General features: G+C 42.5%; 2 protein-coding genes and 1 long non-coding RNA gene across 3 annotated transcripts; 2 read left to right on the forward strand and 1 right to left on the reverse strand.

Moving 5' to 3' along the window:
* The first annotated feature begins 909 nt into the window (after positions 1-909).
* Positions 910-5,803, forward strand: GTF2A2 (general transcription factor IIA subunit 2). The gene is made up of 5 exons (XM_062626614.1): positions 910-1,050; positions 1,565-1,697; positions 2,389-2,493; positions 3,596-3,722; positions 5,415-5,803. Exons 2-5 carry the CDS (start codon positions 1,626-1,628, stop codon positions 5,438-5,440), a joined length of 330 nt encoding a protein of 109 aa, XP_062482598.1. The 5' UTR covers positions 910-1,050; positions 1,565-1,625; the 3' UTR covers positions 5,441-5,803.
* A 3,188-nt stretch (positions 5,804-8,991) lies between these two features.
* Positions 8,992-10,076, forward strand: LOC134167637 (uncharacterized). Its single transcript, XR_009966239.1, has 2 exons — positions 8,992-9,195; positions 9,230-10,076. It is a non-coding gene; the product is annotated as an uncharacterized LOC134167637 (long non-coding RNA).
* Positions 10,077-14,524: 4,448 nt separating this feature from the next.
* Positions 14,525-16,046, reverse strand: GCNT3 (glucosaminyl (N-acetyl) transferase 3, mucin type). Its single transcript, XM_062626531.1, has one exon. It carries the CDS (start codon positions 15,924-15,926, stop codon positions 14,631-14,633), a length of 1,296 nt encoding a protein of 431 aa, XP_062482515.1. The 5' UTR covers positions 15,927-16,046; the 3' UTR covers positions 14,525-14,630.
* Positions 16,047-22,857: the final 6,811 nt, after the last annotated feature.

Consider the following 22,857-nt stretch of genomic DNA (forward strand, 5'->3'; position numbering starts at 1 on the left):
GATTTTACCATGTTCTTTACTGTAGCTTGCTAAGCTGCCAGCTAATATTTCTGACATGGAATTCCAAGTTAATAATTACAAAATGAAACAGATGCTTACTTCCCCTCTGGCTCTGCAGGCCTGCTGTGTTTTAGACATCTGAACAAAGCCGTCTACTTAGAAAGCCTGAGCAGTGATATAGGGTGCTCTGCCAATAGAATGGTAGATGGAAGGGTTAGGACATTGTCTATCGGTGTTGGTAAAGTCCAGTGTGTGATACAGGCAATGTGCAGTGTTGAACAACCTGAAGTTGCAGTAGCCATGCAAAAACATGGGTTGTGAATCACAGATGACACAACTGGCTTAACCTGTTCTTGACAGATATAACTATTTTCCTTTGCCCTTCAATATCAAACTATGTCAATTCAAGACTCTTCACCTACCTCTCAAGAATGTCATGATCCTTTATTTTAAAATGAGCTTGTTTGTGTTCCTGGGTGTCCCAGTGTAACATGATGAACGTATCTCTAAATGTGCTAGCTGTTAATACTTACCGGAAACTTTTGAATTAGGAAACAAAATAAATCCTATATGCGAGAACTACCTTTTCAATGTTTCATTTTGCTGCTTAGTCATACATTGGTAATAAGAGTGTCTTTCCGTGACTGCATACGGCACCACCTCCCACCTCTTCACATTTGACTTCGGTTCCCAGAGCACTGTCGGTGCTAGTTCACTACTGCGGTGGAACTGAAGCATCTTGGAGTTGAGTATTTCGAAGGTGTTCGGCAGCTGTAACGGGCTCGGCTATCCTGGCAGAGAAAAATGGGAGGGGGTTCAGTCACTGAGGAGGTAGAAGGAGCCTCACCCCGGAGCTGCAGACACTGAGCTGTAAGTGTAAGCTGTTCACCCTTACCTGCAGCGCACGATCTCGGCGTTCAATGGGCTCGGCGAGGCCTGGTTCCCGCCGCTGCTTCCGGGGACGGGCCGAGTCTGGGTCCCGACCTCGCCGTTCCGCTTCCGGGTGGCGGGCCCGCGGAGGCGCTGATGCTCTTCGGCTGCTCGGAGCGGGTGAGGCTGCGGCCGCCCAGGGGCTGCCCCGAGCAGGAGCCCCCGTCCTGCGGCGCTGCCCGTGGCCGCTGTGCGGCGGCCGGCGCCATCCGCCGGGTTCGGTGGGGCGGTAGGGGTGGGGGTACGGTGCTGGGGCCCGGCTGTGGCAGCCGGCCCAGGCTCGCTCGGTGCCCAGTGCTGGCCCCGAGTTCCCGTGAGGTTTCCCGGGCGCGCCGTGGGGGGCGAGGAGCTGTTCGGAGACCGAGGGAAGGGGCGGCGGACAGTGTCGGCCTGTCCGTGTGGGTGCAGAGGCCTGTCGGTGTCGGCCCGGCAGGGACAAGGCTGCCTCCCTCCGTGTGCCGCATTGCTGGTCTGCTCGTTGTTGGTGCTTTGTGCTCTGACCTCCCGTATTGTTAGCGGGGGCTTGCGGAGCGATCTGTCAGTGCTGCTTGCTCTCGCCGTGCAATGTACAATTAGGTCTCTAGTGTCTTTAGAGGTTTTTTTTTTAGTAGTATTGTTTTGTTTTAAACGACAGCGAGCGCACAAGAGCAGTGGATGGTGAGGAGGGTGCCTGTCCTGTCCCGCCCCAGTAAGCCATGGCCTATCAGCTGTACAGGAACACCACGCTGGGGAACAGTCTGCAGGAGAGCCTGGACGAGCTCATACAGGTATTTGTGGGGCCCGGGTATGCAGTCCGCTTAATAGAGAGGCTTGTTACTCAAGCAGCTTTGTGGCTGGTATTGGGTACAGTACAGCCAACGGCTGGAAAACTTGAATGAAATCAAAAGCCTTTGCTACTCAGTTGTCCTGATAATTCCTTTTTTTTGACATCCTATATGAAGGAAAATGTTTTCCGTAGGATGCGTAACCTCCTCTTGTGATGCCCAGTGAACAAACATCAGGTTAATCCAGAACACTGTGACTGATGTTCTGCACCTCTGGTTGGTTTCAGTTGATATTTACCAGATGTATTGTTTGTGTAGCACAAAAATCATGTTGACACCTAATTCCTTTTCTCAGATTTAAAACAGGGAAAAGGCAGTAAAATTATTCTTGTGTTGATTATCCTTCTGGAGATCATAGAATCATAGAATAGTTAGGGCTGGAAAGGGCCTTAAGATCATCCAGTTCCAACCCCCCTGCCATGGGCAGGGACGCCTCGCACTAAACCATGTCACCCAAGGCTCCAGCCTGGCCTTGAACGCTGCCAGGGATAGAGCATTCCCGGCATCCTTGGGCAACCCATTCCAGTGCCTCACCAGCCTCACAGTCTGCTGCATGGGAACTTTGTTTTGAGTTTTTACAGCTTTTTTGAGTTTACTTTGAAGTAACTCAAACCTGTTTTTATAACAACTTCAGTCCCAGCAGATCACTCCTCAGCTGGCCCTTCAGGTGCTACTTCAGTTTGATAAAGCTATCAACTCGGCACTGGCACAGCGCGTCAGGAACAGGGTCAACTTCAGGGTAAGGTAACGCTATATATAAGTTCTTCATGGGGTGGAGTAACCAAGCTTTGGTGCAGAATGCCGTTAAAAGCTGAGCGCTCCAAGCAAAAGTTCAGGTCTGTCTTGACTCTGAAATAGTGAATGCTGACAGGTTTATTCTGTATGCAGTTGTGAGGCTTGTTATTCTCTTACTGTGCATTTGATCTTTCAAATGAATGCAAAGGCTATGGAGAGATTTGGTGGGTGGATGAAAACAGGGGAAGAGGGAAGTGCTTTGATGAGTAGCACTGCCATTCTTAGTGTCTTGCAGGTGGGAAGGGAGACTTGCTTCTCTTAGACCTAGCAGAAGTGAGATGAGGCCAGATTTTCAGCCACATCTGTAATGCAGAGGGACTACAGAGGTGTACATCTGCCCTTGTACAAGACAATGGGTCATTTTGTAGCTATTTTCTGTAGGTATCAGGAAAAATAAAGTTTTTTTTCTCAGCCAGCCACCCTAATGAATGCCAGATAGCCAGAACATTGTAAAATGTCAATTTGATTGTAATTTTAAAGAAAAATCCCAAACCAGTTGTTAAATTATGTCCTCAGCAGTTGATGCAGAATACATTAATGAAGTGAGCTCTTAAGATTTTTAGATATTTAAACCACACAAATATGTTAAAAAGAGCATAACCCCTTATGTCACATGGGTCAGTTCTGTCATGATTTTTTTAAACTGGCTTTATTTGAAAATTGCAGAATTCCCATCTTGTTACAATTGCTGTTGTAACTGATTCTTTTTATGGCCAGTGTTTTAAGAAATTGTGTCTGATTCTGATCCTTTACACACATTAGAAAAGTTAGAAAACTCTTTAACATACGTGTGAAGCTTTTCCTAGGATAAACCGTAATGGTCTTGGAATGGTCTTGAGAATTTCAAGACCATAATGGTCCTGAGAATTTCAGCCACTGGAGGGCAGTTCTACTCAGAATTACTGCTTACTGAGTTTGCATGCATTCGTGTTCATTGTTGGCTTTATGGCAAGCCTAATGGTAGAAGGGATGTGGTTCAGTAAACATCATATTTCCTGTTACTTTTGGAATGCAGCCTACAGAAAATGTCTCTTGTCTCTTTAAAGGGGTCTCTGAATACATACAGGTTCTGTGACAACGTATGGACATTTGTACTGAATGACGTTGAATTTAGGGAGGTCACTGAACTTGTAAAAGTGGATAAAGTGAAAATTGTAGCATGTGATGGAAAAAGTAAGTATGGAATATGATATAAATAAACTGACACACAAGACTTGATCATTTATAGAAAGCTTTGACCAAATGTTTCATTAAAGCTAGGTTGATTGTATTATTCAGACAAAAGTAGTGCTATGCACTCCCTTCTACATACGATAAATGCAAGAAAATCAAGCTAAATGCTCCTTGACTCATAAGCACTGAAACAGGAACGTGTTAGGAGACTGCTGCAGACCTGGTGTTGGGAAGCATGAACTACTGGAAAAATTGGAAAGTTATAGCAGCCTTCCAGTATCTGAAGGGGGCCTGTAGGGATGCTGGGGAGGGACTCTTCATTAGAGACTGTGGTGATAGGACAAGGAGTAACGGGTTAAAACTTAAACAGGGGAAGTTTAGATTGGATATAAGGAGGAAATTCTTTCCTGTTAGGGTGGTGAGGCACTGAAATAGGTTGCCCAGGGAGGTTGTGAATGCTCCATCCCTGGCAGTGTTCAAGGCCAGGTTGGACGAGGCCTTGGGTGATATGGTTTAGTGTGAGGTGTCCCTGCCCATGGCAGGGGGGTTGGAACTAGATGATCTTAAGGTCTTTTCCAACCCTAACTATTCTAGGATTCTATGATTCTAAGTAATCTTCATTGAATTTCTGTAGGGAGATTTTTCTTGTATTAACCTGGTTGTGAGAAAAGCACCATGTTTTATTGAATTCAAGGAAAGCCTCTTCAGTCTGAGCAACCACTTGTCAGAGAAAACTAAGCAGTTGTCTGCTGGATTTGATCATAGAGGACATGACAAGTTTATGCCAGCATTTGCAAATAATACTAAAAGATGCTGCTCAACAGATCCACTGTATGTACACTGCTTATGGGAGTTTATGTCCCATATCTGCTTGGCTGGATTACCTTTGTCAGTGTTCCTTGAAATTCCTTACCAGAAGAAGTAATGTAATGACTTTTGTGGCAGGCTGGTTTACAACTTTTAAAACCATCCCTGTGGCAGAGTATCGCTAAAGATGTAGGAAATGGTGTCACCTTATTTAAAGTTGCTGTTAACATTACAGCCGTTTTTCCCCACAAGCAGCTGACTTGCTAAGACACATCATAAACACTGACTTGTCTTTCTCCATATGTGTCATGTATTTTTCCCATAGCTCTAAGAACAAGAAAGCAGTGATGATAGTAATACCAGCAGTTGCACTGGTGTAAATTGGTGCTTCTGACAAAAATTCAGAACAGAGAATTGCTGAGTTATTTTATGAAGATCATGCTCATTCCTGCATCTATTTCAAGATGTGTAATGAACTATAACCCACACTCCATAGGAGCTTATGCTGCTGGATGTGCAAACCCCTTTCTCTTTCATAGGTTGTGTGATTTAGCCAGATGTGCTTGTGGCCTTCCACAGTAAACTTGTTTGTGTATCGCTGCAAGTCAGAGTAGAGCTTATTGTATTTTTAATGCCTTAATAGCAAATGATGTGTGTGCACAACCTTGAAGTTTTGTGGTGGCTAACTGAATGTTGCTAACTGAAAGAGCTCAGGCAGCTTGTCCACCACATCAATAGCAGTAGGGTAGGTACAGAACATGTCCTGAAATGCTTGGGGAATGCTTTTGAGCTGGGGGAAGGTATTAGAGAGTGAGTATTCTCTTTAAATTATACTCAACTGTAGTGGATGTATGTATTACTTACCCTTTGGTTTTTCTTTCCTAGACACTGGTTCCAATACTGCAGAATGAACAGGACTGGAATTTGTCTGCAACACTTCAATATGCAGCTCTTTCTGGAGAGAAGCATGGAGAGAGACTGTGTTCATTCTTAATTCTTGTGATGCAGATGCGAGTTAGTCCATGCTAGGAAGTCTCAGAATGATGGCGAAAGAAATACCTGTAGCATTTCTTCAGTTCACCCTATAGGGCATGAATACAATATTACTTTTGGGGTTTTCTTAAATTAGAACAGATACTGTTGGTTTTGTTTGGGTTTCTTCTTTTGTTCAAAGTAATTTCTGTAATAAATTTTTATTTAAAAAACTTGCGAATGAGTGATCATTGGAAAACTGTCTAAAGCCAATCATTAATATATTTGTTAAATTTTCTCAATATTGTCTAAGTGTGTTTAGAGTCATGTTGCTAATGCAGAGGTCATCCACTTACAGGGTTCTGAGTGTGGTTTCACTGGTAAGTATTGCAGGAAATGGCTGTTTCGGGATGGAGGAGGAGATCAACAAAAGCAGCTGATGCTGGCCAGTATATTTGTCTGTTTGTTACTGCATCTTTCTATCTATAAATTTGCCCATTTGGTATTCTCAGCTAATAGTAATAATACAGTAACCCAAGTATTAAAGTTATTGCTTAGCTAATCAAATTGAAGTAATGAAACTGAGTCTCCTAAGATTGTTTTAGATCCTCAACAAATGTAGTGTTGCTTGGTTTATTGTTTTTCTAATTTTTAATTTATGTGGAATACATTTAGTGGGACCCCTGGCCAACAGGATTTCAGGGAAGGAGCTGAGTTATGAATTTTTAGATATCAAATAGATAACTTTGTTCTTTTTAGACTTACACATTAAATAACTCCAATCAAGAAACCCTGAAAATAGTTTCTTCACTAGAAGTATGAATATAATATACTGACAGCTTGTTTGGCTGACAGGGACTGTTCCAGTGCGGTCATAGGAATGCCTGTTGCTTCAGTACTGTCAAATTCCATTTATTTTTGACACTAGGCTACTCAAAGACCACTAGAAACTGGAAACCATACAGAAGAAAAGGGGTAACTGTTTTCAGATCAGTCTAAATCTTTAGTTTGTGATGAAAATGGAGCATAATTTTACATCTGAATTAATGAAATTAAACTTTCCTCTACATGTCAGTGGCCCAGTCAAATAATTAAAGTAATAAAGTTTTAGTGTCTCTCCTAATGCCTTTCCAGACTGACATGTTACAGTTCTCTAAATCCTACGTTTGGACATGAAACTATATATATCATGTTTGGTTATCTTCCGCTTCTCTCACTTCAAGTGAGAAAGGAGTTCACAAACTTGCTTGCAAGACTGTTCTAAGTATTGTGTTTACCATGAATTTTTTTTGGTCTTATATCTATGCCAAAAGTCCCTCACTACAAACTGCAGGTTGGTAAGTAACCATTTTTGAAACCAGAACAACAGAGTTGCTCTCATTTGAACAGCACACGACCTATCTGTGGAGGCTGTTATCTTAAAGGATGTAAATGTATATCTGTGGTTTTCTCTTTTTCTACATCAGACTCAACCTTCTATGTTTACACACTTCTTGTTCTCTAATAATTATGTGGTAAGCTGAATTGCAGCCCTTGCAAGTATAAAAGTTTGTTGTTCTGGCTCCAACTCTGCTGTTTCTTCCTCTCTCTGGACAGAAACTTCTCAATCTCCAGTTGTCTGTAGCCTTTGGACTCCCTCCCAGTGTAAATGATTATATATCTTATTTTGTTCCAATTAAGTTTGCATTAGCATATTTATTATAGCATTTTTCCATTAAAAGCAAATTTAATAGAGTAGCACAATTGTACTGATGATGTACGGTTATTGTGTGGAATAGATTTATGTTAACGTTTCGTTTGTACTTCTCTATCAGACTTCTGTGTTTCAGCAGTCGCCTACTACTACTTCAGCACTCCCAGCCTTAGTGCTGCCTTAGCTGTTAACTGAAAAAGAAAATAAGGTAATGAATATATATATATATATATATACACACTAAGAAAAAATACAAATTAAAGGAAAAATGATTTTGTTGACAAAGATGTCTCCTACTTAGTAGTTGGTGAAATTCAGACCAATGTGAGCAGGAACCAGAAATGATTATGTTCATAATTTGGGACAACTTTACTGACTTGCTTAAAAAAAAAAAAAGCAGTGGTCTCATTGAAGCTCTAGATGCGGTCCTTTGGAAGGAGGTGATGGGATACTCCCTGTGCTGATGCATAACCATAACACTGAATTGTATACCCTACTTATGTGGTTCCTATTCAGTGTGAAAACAGATTTGACTATTGCCTTGCCTTGAAAGGAAGCATTTGAAAATGAGATGGACATTCTGAAATGGATGTAAATGCTCTGTACTGGAGTCTTACTGTACTGAAACTGCAAATGCTGAAGTGACACTGATGATCAGCTTGTTTTTCATCCTTAGTTGAGTGGCAAAAAGTGACACAGATGACATATATTAAAAATATATTAATATATGAAATAAAATATTATGGATGCTTCTGAACTATTCTAAGACTTTTCCTTTTGCTAATAATAATGTAGTCTTAGAAGAAATAACACAGCAACTCGAATGGCTGGGGATAGGAAACAATCTGTTCCTGGCCACAGTGATTGTGAAGGGACTGTGTGCCGGGGGAACCTGTGTGATTTAGTCTGTGTGGAAGGCTAGAGACCATGCATAAATGGAGAGTAAGGGAATGTTTTAGGTGAAATAACATGAGTAAGAAAAAGTGGATATAAGACATGCTTCTGTAATGTAGACATTCCCTTCCTCTCAAGTTGAAAGTCTGAGAAAGCCTTTCACACAAAACAAGAAAAGTTTTATCAAACACAAACAGCAACTGAAGAAAAGGCAGACAAGAAAGTTCATGTACCCTGAACTTCTTGTATTGCTCTGCCTGGCTAATGATTGGTCGTATTAGAAGCGTTATTTCATAGCTGGTTAATGTTTTAGTATCACAGATTAAAGTTTTATGGTTACATAAGCTAGCTCTGTTTGGTTATGCCAAATGCATTAAGCTGTTGTTCTGCAGACTAGTTTTCCACTCATGGCACAATCCTTAGAATCATAGAATAGAACAGTTAGGGTTGGAAAGGACCTTAAGATCGTATAGTTCCAACCCCCCTGCCATGGGCAGGGACACCTCACACTAAACCACGTCACCCAAGGCTGTCCAGCCTGGCCTTGAACACTGCAAGGGATGGAGCATTCACAACTTCCCTGGGCAGCCCATTCCAGTGCCTCACCACCCTAACAGTAAAGAATTTTTTCCTTATATCCAATCTAAACTTCTCCTGTTTAAGATTTAACCCATTACCTCTTGTCCTTTCACTACAGTCCCTAATGAAGAGTCCCTCCCCAGCATCCTTATAGGCCCCCTTCAGGTACTGGAAGGCTGCTATGAGGTCTCCATGCAGCCTTCTCTTCTCCAGGCTGAACAGCCCCAACTTAAAACATCCAACTTATAAACATCCTTGTTTTCCATGTGCTCTGTATTTAATTTACGAAATACTTTCTTACAAGTTTGACTTACTGTTTCTAAAATGAGCTTACATACACATATTCCATCTCCTTGTCTGTACAGTGTTAGGCAATGCAGGTATCTGGTATTTTTGCATATGTGGGATGTTTCTAAGGACATGGAATTCAAAGTTGGATGCAGACAGACTACTGAGTTTACCTGGGTACGTAAAGAATACTTGCACTTTTGTGATCAATGCTCTCTATTCAGCAAAATTGCTTTTAAAGTCACCCGGCTTTAATTTATATTTTATTTCCAAGTGTTAACTTTGCCATCCCTTTAGAAAACGCCTCTTGAGGCATAGTGAGGTGCAAATAATTCTTGGGAATAACCTTTCTGATGTCTTGAATTGCTCCAATGATGCCTTGGAGAAAATCTACTTTATGGGATGAAGACTGCTCACTGCAGGAGAGAAACTCGCCTGTGCTTCTGGAGGAATTAATTCCTGCAAGCCTCAAGAGCTGTTTAACAAAAGCTTTGACACTAGCTTGGTAGCAAGTGTCACATTCTTTTTGGTTCTAACCACATTTTTTGGATGGTGTTTGTCCCAGCCCCAGATCTGCTACTTCTGTGAAGGCTGTTTCAGTTCATCGAAGGAGAAGGGAGCAAAGAGAAGGTAAGGGGATCTGGTGCCATTATTCTTCCTGCTTTTTATTGCTTTGCTTTCCATAATTTTCTTGCCACTTGCTATTTTTTGTGTTTGAATTTCAGCTAATCCCTCCACATTCATATGTTTAATGTGCTTGGTGGTTTTGGAAGAGATGTTGAATTTACTTACACCTAAAAGTGTTAACTGCACTTTTATTATACTAAGCTATTTTAATATCCAGTGGAAGACAAATCATCTTGCTTGTTTACAGCATCAGCATACTTGATGCTGCCTGTTTGGTCCTTCTTGGCCTGTAGTGTTATGGACTGACTCATTCATTTGGGGATTTTTGTTGTTTTTTTTTCTTCAGAAAGGTCCCAGTTACTTCCACCCATCAGTAGCAGAACGTAAAAGATACCTTTGCACCTTGAACTTAAGCTAGAGTGGATGCTTCTATTTAGAAAGTAAATTAGCTAGAAGAAGGTGAAGAAAAGGAAATAAACACCAGTACAGAGGTGGATGTGAGTGACTGCCTGTGTTTAAACATGGCTTCTGAGAAAAAGGGTTCTGTGAATTCCACAAGTGTGCAAAACCAGATGTTATCTGAAGCAAGCTGTTTGCTCATTCAGGGGTGTCAACACCTGACTTTAAATGTTATCAGAGAGACACAAATTAAAGGAAAGTGTGGAGCAGGAAGGACTTGAGATGAATTCCCAGAAGACAAGTTTAATCAGGATCATTATGTACTTTTACACAATGACTAGGTACCATGAGGTAGATGAGAGTTACTCGAAACACAGATACTAAGGATCTCAGCAGCTTAGAGGATAGTGTATCAGTCAAGGTGTTAGTGACTTGGTTTTGCTTTCCTGTACTCCAAACGTTCCAGGGGCAGGGAGCAGGAACATGATAAAAAGCATTTTAACTTTATTAAGCTGTACTGACAGATGTGGACTTTTTCTTCACTGTAACTTAAAGGGTGATCTTAGGAAAATAGCTTTGCTGAAAGATAAATTTACTGTATAAATAAGCTCTTGCGGCTTAATAGGTTTTAAGTCACAGATCTATTAATATTTTGATTTTTGCCTTCTGCTAAAAGAGCCTGCACCCTTCAAGGAAGTGGAAAATAGTTCACTGAGAGTCTAGTTAATGTTTCATGGTTAGTGCTGATGCATTCAGAAGGAAAAGAACACCCCTAACCCTGTTCCCTGAATCAATTTTACTCTTGGCTGCAAGTACTTTACTGATGTTTTGCTCTATAGGTCATGTTTGCTTCTAGTTTTTCAGAATTTATTCCCGGCTATCCTCTGAGTTTATTTCAATTGACTCATCCCTTTAGAGACTTCAGAGATGATCAGGTATGAAAGAAATGCAAAGCAGCCAGGAAACAGACCTTCCCAACTGGAGTTAAGAGCTGTTCATGGACCCATCTACATTTAAATACCTATTATATCAGTTTCAGCTCCCATTAGGTTGTTCTTGTAAAAATAAAGGAAAAACCGCTTGAAAATAAAATATAAATTAAAGCCAGGTGAGTTTAAAAGCAATTATTTGATTTCAGAATTATAGTTTCAACTTCCTCCTATGCATATTGTGAAAGATAAATGTCAACTTGCAGTATATTTCCTCCTTGAACAACTGGGAGGTTGTATAAAATTCAGGTTGCTAGTTAACAACTGATTGTAGACAAAGGTGTCAGAAGTAGATTTTTTATCTGGTTTTCAATGGAAAAAAAAAAGGTTTTGTTGTGTTTTTGTGGTTTTGTGGTTTTGTTTGTTTGTTTTTTAAATCATAGTAGTTTTATCACTGGATAAATTTAACACTAATGTTTCTGATATGACTATTTCCATTTTGGATAGCCCAAGATGTTACTGATTAAGCCTATATGGGGTTTAACCTATTGTTTGGAGGTGATCCTATATTGTGATATGCCAGTGCTACTTTCGGCTAAAGCTTGCCTTGCTCTATTTGAAGGTTATTCTTTTTTCAGTTCTGCAGCTAACTTGGGCAAATTCCATCCTATCTTTGTGCCCTGTTGCCAGTTTTCTGAGATGCTAACTATCTTAGTTCTAAGATGCTTTGAGATCTCTGGAATACAAAGTTCTCAGAGTCGAGTGACATTTTTTGTTGTCATTTGAAATGGTAAGGAAACATAGGTTTTTGTTTTTTTTTTTTTTTCTTTTCTGTATTGCTGCTTTGACATGTGACTGTACTCATAAACCTGACATTCCTCATGTCTTTGGAAGAGGAATTGCTGAGAGTATTCCTTTGTAACAAACTTTTTGTCTTAGTTCACCTTCTGAATTTGTTCTTTCAGAAGAAACTAAGTCACTACTAAAAGAAGAGGGTGAATTGAAAATAAACTTGCACAAAGATACACCTTTGGTTTTGGAAACAAATAATCTGAGATAAATAACAGCACCAACAGAAACTGAAAATTTTCTTTGAATCAAAATTGTTGAAGTTTAAAATTGTTTGCATCTCCAGATAATGCCAGAATTTGTTTTCATACAAATAGGTGATCTCTGAATGGAGAAGGCTGCATAGGCTATGTTCTTAGGTAATTGCTGTCCCTCTAGTGTGTTGCCAAGCTGTTTTTTTTGTTACACTGGTTTCACTTGAGACCTTCCTGTTCTATAGGCAAGCTCTTTCAAATGTGCATAAATGTCTAACCAGGAAGAGCATAGATTTCAACATGTAACATTAAAAAAAAAAAAAATAATTACTTTGGCTTTGCCAGAGACTTACGGTGGAACAGATTTGAAGGGGTGTCTTTGTTTTCCCTAGAACTAAGTATTTTTGTCTGTCTCTCCATTGTAACCTTTTTGGTCAGGCAGTGTCTGTCAATAACAGAAGAAACACTGTTATTTAAATAGCATGTACAAGCAATACTTTGTATTTCTGAGAGAAGAAACAGCTGAAGAATTAAACATACAGAGTGAAGGGAACAAAAACTGTTAACACATCTGTAAGTAATTTGTAAGTATCTGTCTTTCTTTACAGGTGCTTTTGTAAAATAATAAGGTGCCTCTTTTCAACAGTGTTTCACTATTTCAGGCTGGGATTCTTTCCACCCCCCAAACACCTTTTTGCTTTCTGTAGGTGATCAGAAGGAAATTATTTAGATATTGCCAACATCCATTTCATGGATGAGTTTGCTTTTGATGCAGTTCCTTGCAATAGGAATAGAGGAGTATGGGTTATTTCTTGTTTTGTTTTGTGTTTTTTTGGTTTCTCCCCCCCCCCCCCCGCATGAACATGTACCTTTTTGCTCCATTTTCCAATGGGAAAAAACACTACTCTGCCATAGTCAGAAACACACTGACCCTGCTCTGCCTCATTTAGTCCAGAAGCTTGAATGTATTCCAGTCCCCCAATGAACCACTGGCAGTAGTTTACCATTTGGGGCTAATATGTATTAATATAAAGTAAATAAAAGAGCTCCAACAAGCATAATCAGATTAGGCAGCAGTGGTTAGATGCAGCTTTCTATGTTGGGAGACTTGAATTCTTACCCTGAGTCAGCAGAGTTTTGTTTGTTCTAAAAGAATGTACTAGACATGGAGATATTTGCTATTTCATGTTGAATTTGCTGCTGAAACCATTTTTAAATTCTCTATGTTGCTATCAGGTTAGCATAAAGCTTCCATCTCTGTTGTAACAAACGTCTGTTCACTTTACAAACATTTACATTAACAGAAGTGGGGAAGAGCTTCCCACTGGGACCAGCAATCCTATTACTTGATTTGCTCTTTTTGAATGAACAAATGCTCAAGTGATACCTGGGAGCTTCTCTTGCCAGCAGTTGGAGGTTTTGCCTATTTTTGCTGTGAAGTCACCATATTTTAAGAATTGGAATTTCCCAACCAAGTTTACGATGTCTAAACCCCTGCAATAACGCACCTTTTACATCAGTTACTTCCTCTTCTCATCCTATTTAAATAGTTGTTTTAAATATCTGTGTGACTGCAGTTGTAACTTCACCTAAATGTAGCCTCATGCTACAGCATTGCTTCAGGTGCTATTCTGTATAAATCATTATATATTCCAAATTTCCCACCAGAGACCTTGAATTTATGAAGGTGTCTTCTGACAAAAGGGGGTGGGGGGGTGGGTGGGGTGGTAGTACAAAGACAACTGAATTAATCCCTCAGCATTAATAGGTAGTGAAAACCTTTTGGACCCATGGAAAGTGCCTGGCTTTAATATGAGAAGGTGGGAAAAATACATGCAGGTGAAATACAGATGTTCACAAATCTTTCTTTCAGCTTCTAGAAACTTCGAGAAACAACAATGTATTGGATGACTGGTTTGTTCATCTGAAAGGCCAGACACACCACTGGATATGGCAATTACATTACTAACTGCCTAGCAAAAGTCTCTTTCTTTGGAAGAGGAATATGACGGAAAGCTGTTGGTTTGCACACCATAACCTACACAACCTCTCTGCCCCCCGCTTCTGCACCTGTAACACTGGGGCAGGCATGTTCAATCGGTTTAATGGCTCTGCCTAGAACACAACCCGTTCTCCTCAGAGGAGGACAGGACACACAATACCAAGGAACCATCTATTTACTGTATTTTGGTTTATTGAAGGATTTTTAATAGTATTGGCAGACTAGACTTTAAGGCAGTACAAAAGCAGCTGCCAGCTGTTTGGCTCAGCCGTGCAGCAGGTGCGGTGTAGAAAACCAATTACCATTTTAGTTTCAGCTACGGTTGAAGCGGGACCCGGAGTCTCCGCGGCCCGTGCCCTGGCCCCGCCTGCCCGCAGGCTGTGTGAGGAGAACAGGACACCGTGCGGCTCGGTGCGCGGCCCCTCCTGTCCCTCGGTCCAGGGTCCCTGGGCGCCCGGCCCGTCCCGTCCCGACCGTCAGTTACCGCGCTCGGCCGCTCCCCGTCTCCTCGGGGGACCGCCGTGTGAGGAGACCCTTCCGCCAGCGCGGGTGACGCGCCCGCGCCCCTCTCGCCTCACGACGCGACGCTCCCGCCCCCGGCGCGGCCCCTGAGGCTCCGCCGCTGGACGCGCCCGCGGAAGGAGACAGGTGCTGGCGAGGGTGAGGCGGCTCCCCTCAGAGCCCCCTGCCGTAGAGGGCCCTGTGCCGCAGGTGCTCCTCCAGACACTGGATAGCGGCGTCGTCCACCAAGGGGTCGAACTTGTTGGCCAAGAGGTGGTGCTGCTGGAGCATCCAGGGCACGTCGCCCACCCCGTAGATACAGACGGCGCGCTGGTGTCGGCCGGTGCAGGGCGGGTAGGGCGCGCCCTTGCTGGTGTCCCCCTCCAGGTACTCCCACTTGACCAGGCGGGGCAGGGCGTTCATGTCCGAGAGCTGGAACTTGTCGTTCGGCGGCATGGCGCCGGGCACACCGGGCACACGGTTGAGCGTGGCCCAGACGTGCTCGTCAGGGCTGTAGGTGTCCTTGGCCCACTCGAGGAACTGCTGCGCCGCGGGGTCCTCGAAGATGTGCTGCACGAAGGCGCGGGTGACCACGACGTACGCGTTGCCCGTGAACATGCGGTAGTCGTGGGGCGGCGGCAGTTTCTCGGTGGCTGTCCGCGAGATGACCTGCCCCACCTCGTGGTGGTACTGCCAGCGCTCCCGCTTGAGCGCCGACGGCTTCTCCGACTCCATGCTGTTCCGCCCCTGCAGCACCTTCAGGGCACGCACAATCTCGGCGTTAGTCTTGATGGGGAAATCGGTGCCGCAGGTGTTGAGGACGTAGTGCCAGGGCATGGGGCTCTGCAACAGGTCCTGCATGCAGTTGAGGTCGGCCTGCAGCCGCGACCAGGAGGCATAGACCACGTCTTCCAGGCGGCTCGCCACAAAGACGTTGGGGAAACAGGCTACGATGGCCCGCACGGCTTCCTGGAAGGCGGCTGGGGACTTGTTGTCAATGTGGACGCAGTAGACGTTCTGGGGGGCATAGAGGGACCGCAGGAGCCGCTCGAACATCTCGATTTTGTCATGGATGACCATGGAGTAGGCGATGGGGAACTCTTCCTCTTCCTGGCTCAGCGGGAACTCGATGAACCGCCGGCTCTCCTTGAAGGCACTGCAGTCCTTGGCCATGTCCAGGTACTGCCCCGGCGTCAGGGAAGCCCTGCTGTTGGCGACCTCCAGGTTGCTGAGCTGTGCCTCCTGGATGGCCCGCTCGTCCCCGCGGACCACCCCCGAGCAGTTGATCCTCCTGCCGGGGGACAGCTCCAGCGCTCGGTACAGGCGCTGGCGGCAGCGCGGGTGCCCGGCGGGGCAGGGCCGGGTGGCGCCGCGCAGCGCCAGGGCGGCGGCCAGGAGCAGCGACCCGAGCAGCACCGCACAGCGCCGCCGCGCCGCCGCCCGGGGGGTGCTCCTGTCACACAGCCGCATGGACCCGCGCCGCGACCACACGTGCGGGGCGCCCGCCCCGCCTCACAGGGTCTGGTCCAGTGTGCGGTGGCCCGGAGCTGGTGCTGCGCGGAGTCACCCGGGTACCTGCTTCCTGCGTGGTGGTGAGCAGTGGCAGGGAGATCTCGGCGTACCCGCAGTTGAATAGCAGGCGAATAAAGGGAAGTCTCCTCCCTCCCTGTGGCGTGGCTGTTTGGCTTTATCGACGCTGCAGGTGGTTGTGTATCTTCTACGTCTGTTTGAAAGAAGGTATTTCATCTTGCCCTTCCTTGTCCAGCGTGTAACACAAGGAAACTTCCTCTAGAATGCAGCCCCATGTAATGCTTTCTAAAGAAGACTTTACTAGATGACATTAAGACCTAACCTGTTCAGGTCACTCCAGTTTGCAGGTCAAGGGGGTGACAGCAGTAGTGCCACAATGTAGAAGCCCAGCTGCAGCAGGCTCTCTGCTGGCCTGGAGCTTTTTGAGCTTTGGTGAAGAATTACTGCACAAGACTTTGGATAACTGATCAAAGTAGAATATCTGTTTCTACATTGGAAGCAGAGGGTGAAGACAGAGACCGTGGTTTATGAATAATTTATCACAAAGTGTCCTCTTGAAGGAGTGAAAGAATATAGGAGGGGTGTCAGGACCTCTTACATATACCTACATAGACATCCTGGCTGACTATCACTTAATAGAAAAAGAGGGTTAACTGGGTGGCTAAAATACACCTTGTGTCATGACAAACAAAATAACATCCTCTAAGTTGTAGTCCTGAACTACTTTGTAGTTTGAATCAAACCTGGTGTTTGGTACCATGTTTGTAAAAGGGGGCTTTTCTTAACAGTTTCAGTGACGACTCAACGTTTCTAAGATGGGTGTTCTAAGACAAACAAAGGTTTTATTTTTTTCCCTCCTTTCTCCAGATGTACCAAGGAGCCAAACTCACAGAATCTGTAGCTGGACAGAGGACAGTTGATGGAATTAGAACTCTGCACAGGTTCTAGAAAACAGCAGCAGTTACTTCCTCAATTTCAAACCTGAGATTATTTGTTGAGGTATTAGCTTTGACCAGTTTAGCAAATAATTGTCTTAGATGCTGTCCAGAAATTCTAATGGACATTATGAAATGCAGTGATATGATACACATGGTATTGGTCATAGACACAGCTGTCAGTTTGCCTGGGCTAAGTACCAAAGTGAATGTGCTTGACAGAAACATGGGGAAAAAGGCTTACATAAAAAGATGAGATATGGCAGTAGATTACAGTATAAGAGGAGGATGATTCAATCATATTTAGATAAAAATCTTGCAGAACACTGTGAGAAGTTGCATTACGTCATGTTGTGAGGTGTCCCTGCCCATGGCAGGGGGGTTGGAACTTGATGATCTTAAGGTCCTTTCCAACCCTAACTATTCTATGATTCTATTGTGGTATGCTTTTTGCAGAAACTTAGAACAGCCCACAAGCCTCTAAAGTTAGTTGTATATGAAATGGCAAAAAGGAATGCTATAGCGAGGAGTTCAGGTGCTTGGCAGTTATGGCTGTGGTTTAAACATCACTGTGCTGTCATGAAACAGGCTGGTGAATGAATTTTGTTCGTTTCCAGAATTCCTCTGTCGATACTGAAGAGTGCTGTGTGAGGACTTTCAGTTAAAACAACTTTGGTAAGTCTAGGTGCCACATGTTTCTAGTGCCTTTTTGTACTTGCTTCCATTTTAATATGCCATATCAAGTCATAAGTTCCTGGTTTTTAGCTTTCCTGTTAAATCCTCACAGGGTGACCTGTTACCTACTTGCCTGATTGCACAATTTTACATTGTGTTTCAGATAAATGCATTGAAGAGTGGAAAAGAAACATGTGTTGTGTTTGCTTCTTCAAGGGGGGAAAAATTACTGTGTGATTGTTTGGGGATGGTGCCACACCTGGTGAAGCACCTGGTAGAAATTTAGATTGTGATGGCAAGGCTCAGTCTCAGTGGTGCAGTTAGCTTATAGAAAGAAAGGGGTTTTCCCTGGGAAAGCAGCATTAACAAAGAAGTACAAACAGAACTGAGTTGGAGGAATCAGTCTGAAGTCATGGTTACTAAAATGTGTAAGGCAAGAATTTTTCTATATGTAAATATACTGCCAGCTTCTTTACCTAATCAGACATCCGAGACCAGGCTTGTTAATGCTACAAAAAAATCTTGTGTTCTACTCTTTTGCTTGGATGAGCTGAGAATTTTGTTAGCTTATTTTTAGCTGCTTCTTGATCACAAGTATCACAGTATCACACAGTGGTTTGATAGTACTTTTAAAATTAGTATTTGATGCAGTGTGTTACAGACCAGCCAGTGGGGATTTTGAAGGATTCTGCCTGTAAGCGATAACACCACTTTTAAGCTATCAGGGCATTGTTGTCTTTATCATTCTGCTTCTTCTGTATTTTATATCCTCTTAGTTGTCAGAAGAGGGTTTTATTTACTGGTGTAGTGTGTATTGTCATGTAGTTTCTCCTACGTTGGTTGACTGCTTTGTAGGTGTTACTAGCTCACAGTTAAATTCTGTGTTCTCCAGGACTTTGTGTCAACAGGAGGAATTTTATGTTCTCAGCACAATGACTGTTATTTAACCTTTGTGTTTGACAGTTATTTTTATGTGTCATCTGGATAGTAAAGCTTTAAATAAAAGGAAGTATATGCATGACGCAGTTATAATCAGAAAGCAATGCAATACACTTGCATTGCTCCCTGTTCCAGTGCATGTCCTCTCCACAGGCTACAGACCTTCAGGATAAGCCTGCTCCACTGTGGGTCCTCCACAGGCACCACTTTCTGTCAGGAAACCTGCTCCTATCTTGGCTTCTCTCCAGTGGCCTCAGCTTCCTTCAGGGCTGCACCCCCTGTTCTTCACTGGCCTTGGTGTCAGCAGGGTTGGTTGTCACACTTTCTCTACTCTGTCAGCTGTTGAGCAGCTTTTCTTTTTAATCCTTTTCTGAAACATGTTTACGCAGAGGTGCTGACAGATTCACTGGCTGGCTCAGTTTTTTATGTCTGGCATGGGGCAGCTTCTGGTCTCTTGTCACAAAAGCCCTCTCTGCCTCCTTAAAAAATCATTGACACATTAACCCAACAGATGAGCCTTTGTAACTTGATCCTCTTATACTGATGACAGGGGTACAGTTTGCAGAGTTGAGTGACAAAAGGCTGACTTAAATAAGGAAAAGGTTGGGTGTGGTTTCTTTGCCTTTTGTTTTTCCCTTATTTCCTCTCCCAGCTTCAGCTGGCTATATACTTGCACAGAGGGGCTGATGGCTCTAGTCTTTTGGAGTCCACTAGTATATTTTAAAGTTATCATATGATTTATGATATAGTTAAAATGCCAAAGAAATATAGTTGATTATCCATCATTTGCAGGTAACCTAGACCCCTGGAGAATCAGCTTGCTAGTCCAAAGTTGTATGGAATAGTTATGTAAGAAATAGCTACTGGCATAAGGATTGTAAAATTACTTTGCAGGCCCACACCTAGAAATACTTAGGGAGGGCTCTGATTTTTCCAGTAACATTTTGGGTATGTAATGAGTATCATTAAACAAAATCACTGATACTCTCACTGACTGCTACTTAAGCAAAGCTGTTCCTAAATATTAATAATTTCCTATCAAGTACACACCTTGTGTTAAAATGCAGTATTCTGTTGTGAAGAACTGCATTTCACTCTATATGTGTGTATTCACAGAGGGAATTTTCTTAGTTGTGTCAAGTAGAAATGGATATTTTCCAAAAGAACTGTTCTTTTTTTTTTTTTTTTTTTAATCAATACTTCCCTTGAAGTATGCTGGCAAGAAATCAGATTTCCATCTTCCTCTCTGTTCAGATCTTTTTTTGCTGACTGTGCTTGTATTGTGATAGATAAAAAAAATCAGAGAATTGTATTTGGCTTATAATTTTATGATTGATAGTTTTAAAATTACTGACAAACATTTAGAAAACATGATGATAAAAGTTCCCACTATGTATCTTCAGAGACTAAAAGTTTGGTCTTTATTTTCTATGGAGTCTTTTGCACATACTGCTTTCAGGTGTGTATGTGGGATGTGAACAAAGAAGTCTCGAGGTTTCAAAATAAACATAACAAGCCTTATGTAAACATGTATGTATTATACGTGTACTCTATGTGTAAAACTTTAATTTGATGAACACAGTATTGTGCAGGTTTTTCTTTTTGAAATGGAAAACTCTGTTATTACAGACTTCAGCTCTGGTTTTCCTTCCATTTAATTTCAACTGAATTATGTGGCTCAGTCCTGTGCACTCTGTAACAGGTTGCCCAGTATCTTTACAAGCTACTAATACTGCATTTGGACCAGCATCATCTTTGGTCATCTTGATGACTAATTAGAAATTAAGTCAATTTTTCTTTTTTAGAGTTTTACTTCATGGCTGGTTTGTGACAAATGGTTTGAAAGTGCTCTATGGAGTACCTCTGGGTCTGCCGCTTCATGGACGTGATTCAGAAAGAACATGAAAAGGCAGCATACAGTAAGTAAAAAAAATCAAACCAGACATTTTTGTAGCATGCATATCAGTTCCTATTTAACTGCTCAGTGCTAATCACCTAACACTTGCAGGCTTGTTGCTCTGTTGTTTCTGGACCTCTGTGGAAGTCTCACTGGAAGAGAGAAGGATTGCTGCTTTTATCCAAGGCAAAACAGCCAGACTGAATGGAGTAACAGTGAGTATGGCTTTGAAGGAAGCTTAAGCAGATAGTCGTAACTGACACATAGTTAACAGGATGTCATTTATTACCTGGTGTTTTACATGAAAGCTGAACTCTGCTAATAAGGTAGGATGAGTTTCCTAAATCCCAGTATGTATAATACAGCAAAACAGGGGGATAAGGCGTTACTCACCTTACGCAGATGCTGAAGAGACAGGCATATAAGCGGGACAGTGCTGGTAAAGGTGTTTAAAAATAGTTTCCTTTAAACCACTCTTAAAACTGGTGCTGTTTCTGACTGTGGTGCCCAACACTGGAAACTGGACTGTGTCCTGGGGGAAGAAAATAACCTGATTTTTCTTGGAGGACATAACACAAAGAAAACACAGTGATACTGGAGATAATAAATACATTAGCTCATGCCTCATTGTTTCTAGAAAAGGATTGCTTCATACAGCATGGAAAATATAAACAAAACAGCAAACAAAACTCTTTTAGATAGAGGAGCTCATGGCCATAGAAATACAGAACCAAAAAGAATTAATTTATCTTGTGCATTTCTCACAATGGAGAACCCATGATAACTAACCTATTGAGATTATTTCTTAACAGATAAAAGATTTCCTGAAATATACAGCAGTGTTACTGAGAGTTTATATCTGAACAAGAAAAATACAACCCTTTAAAGCATGTTAGCTTTGTTTCTTGCCTTGTTGGCAGCTGTCTAAATGGTATTCTGATGTTTCGATGTTTCTTGTCTGTGGTAGAACTGTATTCATTTATCAGTGTTCTGTGCAGGTTGTTTTGGTCATAAATAGATTCTGCCATTGTAATATCTGTGCACAGATTGAAGGCTAGCATGCGGACTGTATGTCCAAAGCTTGAATGTAATGTCATACATTTCTTTCATGTCTCTGTGGCTGCTCAGAAACACATCTGAATATGTTTAGAGCTACAGTTGATCTGAGTGCTTCTGAATGTCCCACAGCCGTTTCAGGCAGGGAGTTTATCCAGTTGCTGAATAGGGGTGTCCTGGGGTCAGTGAGTCCAATAAATTTTCCTTCAATGCCTGTGCTTCATGCAGAGCAATGCTTACCTTCATACTCCTGAATGCAATATAGGCAAAGCCACAAGAGGAATCAGCAGTGGAAAGGTTATTGTTACTCTAGAACTGTTGTTGTGGGCTGTTCAGTTCCATCTGAGGTTTCTGCAATGAACAGTCCTTGTTCTGACTGCTGTTCTGCAAAGAAACCAAAGTATTTCATAGTACTTTGAGGGCCCGTGCCTTCTTTGTCACACATGATGTTACACAGCAGTGGTCAAATACGAAATTGCTTGGGGAGAGGAGTGGTTGTAGGAGTAGTGTTGTACTACTTTTTCCTTATTTCAAGAGATCTGTTTGCTTCCTCCCCCCCCCCCCCCCCTTAAAAATCTCCTATACATTTAACATTTTTGCTTCCTGTCATGCAAAGCTAAGACGTATTAGCTGCACTTAAGTCATAGAAAATCCTTAAGGTTTTTACTGGTTATTATTTCATTCCTTCCATGTTCATAGTATTTCTTTGTGGACATTGTTCCACACTGCTGTGAACTAATTCCAGGGATGAAGATAGCAATAAGCATAAGATACATTTTTTGTACATTAGGTAAGCAACTGAGGTCTAGAGCCACCAAGGTATTTGAGTATCCCACTAGGAAATAATGAGAAGTGCCTGAATAAACCGACCTGGACTGTGAAACAGTTCTGTTCAAGTAGTGCTAATGAGACAGACAGCAATTTCATCTTTCCTCTGGCATTTATTATGTGCTATATAATTATATCATTATGTGCATAATAGGTGCTATGTGCATCTATTATGTCTTGCCCCTACAGAAGGGGCCAAAGGTGAAACTTCGTTTTGAGGAGCACGTAGTGTTGACAGACTGAAATGTTAATGGCTGCTGACTGAAGGTTGGGGTTGTCGGTGCTTGTGGGTGAGCATGATTGAGCACATCTTAATGTGAACCAAGTAGTTGATGTTAGTGCTAGATACCAGTATCTTTTGACTCATAAATCAATGAATAGCATATATTTTTCTATTTATCAAGCTTATTAAAAAAACCCACAAAATAACAACTTTTAACATTCTGAACGGTATCTGAAGGGGGCCTGTGAGGATGCTGGGGAGGGACTCTTCACTAGGGACTGTAGTGATAGGACAAGGGGTAATGGGTTAAAACTTAAA

The sequence above is a fragment of the Pezoporus occidentalis genome, unplaced genomic scaffold, assembly GCF_034315485.1.
Source record: "Pezoporus occidentalis ecotype Australia unplaced genomic scaffold, CSIRO_AGI_Poc_V1 ctg11, whole genome shotgun sequence".
In the NCBI taxonomy this organism is placed as follows: domain Eukaryota; kingdom Metazoa; phylum Chordata; class Aves; order Psittaciformes; family Psittacidae; genus Pezoporus; species Pezoporus occidentalis.